Here is a 6000-nt window from a genome sequence, read left to right on the forward strand (position 1 = left end):
TACAATGTGTTGTGTCAAAACCTGCAAAGCGGGCTTAATGTATTATCCAAGCAGTTTCAATTAGATGATCTGTCTCCATATGTCACATATGAGGTGTGTGTTTGTGTGTACCTATTTTCAGCCGTAATCTGTAAATTGCTTCTGCGTTAATGTGTACAAATGTATGTTCTGTTGTTTCCATGACCGCTTTCTAGATGAAGCTTCTGATAGAGATCAGATTGTGGAAAGGAACAGAGAGGCTGGCTGAACTACTGGATAAAGAAATAAGGGCAGGGTTGAAATCAACAGATTACAGACATGAGATGAATGTAAACCCTTCTGGTATATCCTGGTGAGGATTTTATAATTGAGGAGCTAGGGTTGTGCATTGGCATATGCAAGCCCGGAGTTTTAAGGGCCACCACCAAGATAGCTATATTTTGGAAGCACATGAGTAGAACAGAAATGGTAAAGGACACAGAAAAGAATTAGTTGGTTTAGGGTTTGCAGGAATTGCAGAATTCAAGTGCTAATGGGAACAAGCCATCCTCCATCTCTATATAATGTGGCTTCATAGGTGCCAAAAGAGGGGTGCTTTAGAACCCAGACACAGCTTTTAAAGGAGTTTCTGCTGGCAGTCAGTCCTGGAGAGATATTAGCCAAGGGATTGTTTCCTACTGATGGGAGGGTAAATTATGTGATTTCCTTAGAAAATGGATTATAAATACTGAAGGTAAGCATATGCTTTTCCCAAAACCTTCCAAATGTATTCCTGGGTGGATAGACGAAGTAATTAATACAGCATAGCTACTAAAAACATGAAGAGAAATGCTGGAGCTTTTTCTTAATGGCTTCAAATTGTAAGCTGCCCAAGTGTCTATTTCTTCTACTGATACAGATAAACTGAATCATATTAATGATACAGCTCTACATGGCAATGAAAGAGAATAAGCTGCTACATGAATACAGCATGAGTGCATTTCGTAGATTTGATTTTGAGTGAAAAAGACATAAAGAAGTATGTACAGAGATTCCAAATGTATGAAACTCATAAACAGGATTAATGTGTGATGATAGAGTTCAAAACAGCATTTGCTTCAAGTCAAATAGCCTGGGTCTCGATCTGGACAGTGGTTGCACAGTTGGGTGTGAATGTGCACACTCATTAATCTGATTACTTGAGAGGTATGCTAAAGGGTGGCAGAGGGTCTAAGGGTTGAGTTTCTTCAGACAGAGAACTCGCAGACCACATAAGCGGGGGAGGAGCAAGGCACGTCATTCCACTTGCCATTTGGCATGATGACTGTGCAGTCTTCCCCAGAGTCAGCATCATTAGGCTCATGCTCATTCCAGTTCTTGTAGTTGATTGTGCTTCCATTCAGATACTGAAACAGGCCTTCAGCTGCACTGTCTGTAATTCCTATGATCGCGTTTTCGTGGATCACATGCTGGATTGCTTTGTTCTCAGCAGCATTTTGGGGAGTGGCCACCGAGGCCTCAAATTGGGCACACAGGGCTTTGGCTTTATCAAGGGTCATCATTTCATGATAATTCAAGAAGAATTTGTTCCCAGCTTTTTTGCCCAAAGAGAAGAACAACCCTAAAAGAGAAAGGGAAAACAAGCATGGTGACACTGGCTATTCCCAGGTAAAGACTTGTAGAGTAATATGGCTAGATCAAATTCAATCCTCTTCACTTACATTTGAGTTTTAGATAAACAATGACTTTTTCTATTCATAGAAATTCCCATGCCTTTTTGAGGATATACTTGTACTACCTGAAATTCAAATTTATCTGTTGTCCTATCCTTTTGTGAAATCTTTGAACCTAATGCAAAGAGACAAAATCAAAGAGGTTTGTCTTTTCAGGTAAAAGTTATAGGACATAACACTTGAGAACTCTGAATTTTATCATTATGAACTTAAGACTAAATAAAGATGTTTGAGGGCCTGACACAATAGTCTAGTAGCTAAATACTTGCTTTGTATGTGTCGGGATCCCTTATAGGTGCTGGTTCATGTCCTGTGTACTCCACTTCCCTTCTAGCTCCCTGCTTGTGGCCTGGGAAAGCAGTGGAGGATGGCCCAAGGCCTTGGGACCCTGCGCTCAAAAGGGAGATCAGGAAGAAGCTCCTGGGTCCTGCCTTTGGATTGGCTCAGCTCCAGCCATTGTAGCCACTTGGGGAGTGAACCGGCAGATGGAAGATCTTTCTCTCTACCTCTCCTTCTGTCTGTAAATCTGCCTGTTCAAGAAAAAATAAATAAATCTTTTTTAAGAAAGATGTTTGAGTAGATTCTCCCCATGGCAGCAGGAGAGATTACAAGTTCCATCAGCAGGCCTCAGGAGCAGCCAGACAGAGGGGAACAGCCTCAGCTTCTCTGGGCAGCAACCGGAGAGGGTCGGGTCTCCAGAGTCAAACTGCCATCAGTTCAGAACTGACTATGATGTTTATTAACTCTGTGCATTTATGCAAGTAACTTGACTTCTCCCTGCTGCCACTTCCACCAAGTGGTTCTGATGAGCTTAAAATATGAAGACTCTGGTTTTTCCTCAGATCATATACATCTTTTGCCTTTTAAAATGTGATGAATGATACACAGGTACTAAAAAAATACATAATCTACAGGAACTTACTGTTTCCCACTATTCCCAAAATTCAAGCTCACTGAAGAGAAAGAAAGAAAACTTACAGTTTTTGATACGCTCTAATTCTGCTTGCAGAGCTTCTATTGTGGAACTGGATGCCGTAGTAGCACATTCTAGAAAATTTTACGAAAGTGAAGAAACATTGTTAAGAAGTGGTCTGTGTCTTTGGGGGAAAGGGGAATGCTTTCTTTAAACTTAAAAAAAAAGTTCATTTATTCAAGAAACAAAATTTTTTGTGGGGCCTGTTGTGGTAGCCTAGTGGCTTACCTCTCCTTGCCTACACTGAGATCCCATATGGGCTCCGGGTTGTATCTCTGCTACTCCAGCTCCCTGCTTGTGGCCTGGGAAAGCAGCTGAGGATAGCCCAAGGTCTTGGGACCTTGCATCTGCATGGAGACCCAGAGGAAGCTCCTGGTTCCTGGCTTTGGATTGGCTCAGCTCTGGCCATTGCGGCCATTTGGGGAGTGAATCACCAGAAAGATCTTTCTTTCTGTCTCCCTTCCTCTCTGTAAGTCTGACTTGCCAATAAAAATAAATAAATCTTTAAAAAAAAGATGTATTTTGTGAGTTGCACATTATCGAAGAAGGCAAAGTGTGAGGCAAGTCATACGTATGAAATGACAGAAATGGACCGATACAGTGCAGCTTTTGTCCTTTGGAAATGAAGTTCAATTCCATTTTAATAACTCTTAATCTTGTATGGGGTTATGATTTGTCTTGATGAGTATAATATGATGGGATGTATGTATTTCAAAACTTCAGGACATCCTGCAGCTTCTTTCCTTTGTGCTGCAGTAGTTTTAGGAGGGTCGTTGCTTGGCTAGACTGTTGCATGCTGAGAGATGACCTTCATCACTGCAGCTAACATCCCAACAGCAGTCAGGTTTGTGATTGACAGCACTGCCCTCAGTCGACCACAGCCACACGATCACAACAAAGCCATCACTTGACTGACTCACAAAGCTGTGATTTAAACAAATGACTGTGTTTTTAAACCACTAAATTTGGGGTTGGTTTCTTAGGAAGTAAGATATAACTGACATCTCGAGTGCATATGCTCTCATGAAAAGATATAACAGGCTCACACTTAGCCCATGTTGTCCCTCTGGATGCAGGCTGTCATGCTGGACCATTTCAGCAGAAGGAAAGCCTAGCCCCAGGGTCTCCAGGGGGTAGCTGGTGGGAGAATGGCTCTGAAACGTTTATGTGTTTATGCATAAGAACTGCTAGGAACATCTTGAGTTTCTAGTGCAGCGAGGGTCCTGCTGCAAGAAGCAAACTTAGGAACTTTACTTTGAAACATAAGAAAAGGGGCATCCCCTGCCTTTGCTAGTCCAGGATCCTGGGTTCCCTCTGCTCAGACCCTGCTAGGGTGTGTTGCTTACCGCGACTTTCGCCAGGGTCTCCTTTTTGGCCCACGGCACCTGGTAACCCAGGGGCACCTGGGTTTCCTGGAGGCCCCATCTTCCCAGGAGGGCCCTGCAAGCCTCTGAGCCCTTGACCTGTTGGAGGACAAAGCAGTCAGGATTGGATAGCTGTGTCTTTGCCCTAGTGCTGTCTTTTTAGAGGAAGAGGTGTTGACCCAGGGCCAGTGTTTCCAAGCTGCAGCTTCTAGTGACCCAGAGAAGGAAAAAAAAAAAAATCCTTCTGGAGGCCCAGCACAGTGGCCTAGCAGCTGAAGTCCTCACCTTAAGTGCACCAGGATCCCGTATGGACACTGATTCTAATCCTGGCAGCCCCACTTCCCATCCAATTTCGTGCTTGTAGCCTGGAAAAGCCGTTGAGGACGGCTCAAAGCCTTGGGACCCTGCACCCGTGTAGGAGACCCAGATGAGCTTCTGGCTCCTGGCTTCAAATTGGTGCAGCACCTGCCATTGTGGTCACTTGTGGAGTGAATCATCTGATGGAAGATCTTCCTCTCTGTCTCTCCTCCTCTCTCTCCATATCTGCCTTTCTAATAAAAATAAATAAATCTTTAAAAACAAACAAACAAAACAAAGAATCCTTCTGGATTCAGTGGGATGGCCTGACCTGAATAACTTTACAGGACAGGCAAGACAACCACTGGTCTTTAACCTCTGTGGATAATTCTGGACACCAAGAGTAGCGAAGCGTTATCTGTATGTTGATTTATAAAATAAGAGATTTTAAAAAATGTTCATTGAAAAATATTGCTATGGGAGAATGAATGAATTTCAAAATTGTGTCATCAAATTAAACATATTTTAAAATTCAATTTCTTGAGGGCTGATACGATGGTTCAATGGATTAATCCTCCACCTACATGAGCTGGCATTGCATTTCAGAGCTGGTTCATGTCCTAGCTGCTTCACTTCCCATCTGGCTCGCTGTTTGTGGCTTGGGTGGGGGATGGTGCAAGTCCTTGGGACCCTGAACTGCTATGGGAGACTCAGAGGGTACTCCTGGCTTCTGATTGTCTCAATTCTAGCCATTTTGGCTATTTGGGGAGTGAACCAGAAGATGGAAGATGTTTCTCTCTGTCTCTTCTTCTCTCTGTAAATCTGCCTTCCCACTAAAAATTTTAAAAATTAAGTAATTTATAAATTATTAATCTAAAAATAAATAAATTGCATTTCTCATGAACATTTTGAAATATCTTTGTATGTACTTGAAAAAAATACAGTCTACTTAAATAGAAATTACACTCATATCCCAAGCCAGTTTCCTCTGGGCAGTAAAAAATTTCAGAGAGAGTGGTACAACCCATACCTGGTTCTCCCTTTTCTCCCTTTGGGCCATCACGTCCATCTCTGCCGGGGAAGCCATTTATGCCTGGAGAATGACAAGCAATCATGGGGCAGTTGTTTTGACTATGCTCTTCAAATACGGTTTCTGAATAAGAGGCTGCCACCACACTCAGCAGCAGAAGAGGGAGTGATGGGAACAGGAACATGATCCTTACCTTGGGGTAGAGAAAGTGAAGAAAGACAATTCAATGCATATTTATTTACCAAACATGCCCTCTGTCCCACAGCTCTGACCCTGGCAGTGTGGAAACCAGTGACCAATTCCTGGCCTTTGGAATGGGGATTAGGAAAAGCAAATATCCCCTGGGGTATTGTGAAATTAGCACTTGAACAAAAGTGATTGCAGCATGGGGTCGGCACCCTGGAGAGGCGGGGCCGGCACCCTGGAGAGTGGGGTCACCAGAGCTTGGCTTCTGGTGCTGCTTAAGGGTAGTGAGAGTAAATGAACTGCTTGTTACCAGTTCACCTGCCTGTGAGCTTAGGCCGTGACGATGCATGGAGATCCTGGTTTCTTCTAAGGCTCACTCTCTCTGCCTGCCCTCCCCTTTTGAGCCCGTGGACACCCTGACTCCCATCTTCATATGTTGGTGGATGATTTCTCTTCAGG

General features: G+C 43.5%; 1 protein-coding gene across 2 annotated transcripts; it reads right to left on the reverse strand.

Annotated features, from left to right (window-relative positions):
• Positions 1 to 1205: 1205 nt before the first annotated feature.
• MBL2 (mannose binding lectin 2) lies at positions 1206 to 5539 on the reverse strand. 2 transcript variants are annotated; one of them, XM_040976055.1, is made up of 4 exons: positions 5356 to 5539; positions 4011 to 4127; positions 2670 to 2738; positions 1206 to 1579 (listed from the first exon to the last, which is right to left on the reverse strand). In XM_040976055.1, the coding sequence occupies exons 1-4, from the start codon at positions 5537 to 5539 to the stop codon at positions 1206 to 1208; spliced, it is 744 nt and encodes a 247-aa protein (XP_040831989.1). The 2 variants fall into 2 exon arrangements, with proteins under 2 accessions (XP_040831989.1, XP_040831988.1); XM_040976054.1 differs by having other exon boundaries at positions 2670 to 2716; positions 3989 to 4127.
• Positions 5540 to 6000: the final 461 nt, after the last annotated feature.

This window comes from Ochotona curzoniae, unplaced genomic scaffold (assembly GCF_017591425.1).
Source record: "Ochotona curzoniae isolate NIBS_2020 unplaced genomic scaffold, NIBS_Ocur_1.0 contig_2692, whole genome shotgun sequence".
Taxonomy (NCBI): Eukaryota; Metazoa; Chordata; class Mammalia; order Lagomorpha; family Ochotonidae; genus Ochotona; species Ochotona curzoniae.

Coding starts and splice junctions, on each gene's coding strand:
- MBL2 (XM_040976055.1), bottom strand. CDS start 5,539: ATGTTCCTGTTCCCATCACTCCCTCTTCTGCTGCTGAGTGTGGTGGCA. Junction 2,739..4,010: donor AGACCCTGGCGAAAGTCGCG/GTAAGCAACACA, acceptor AAAATTTTCTAG/AATGTGCTACTACGGCATCC. Junction 1,580..2,669: donor ATTAGAGCGTATCAAAAACT/GTAAGTTTTCTT, acceptor TTTCTCTTTTAG/GGTTGTTCTTCTCTTTGGGC.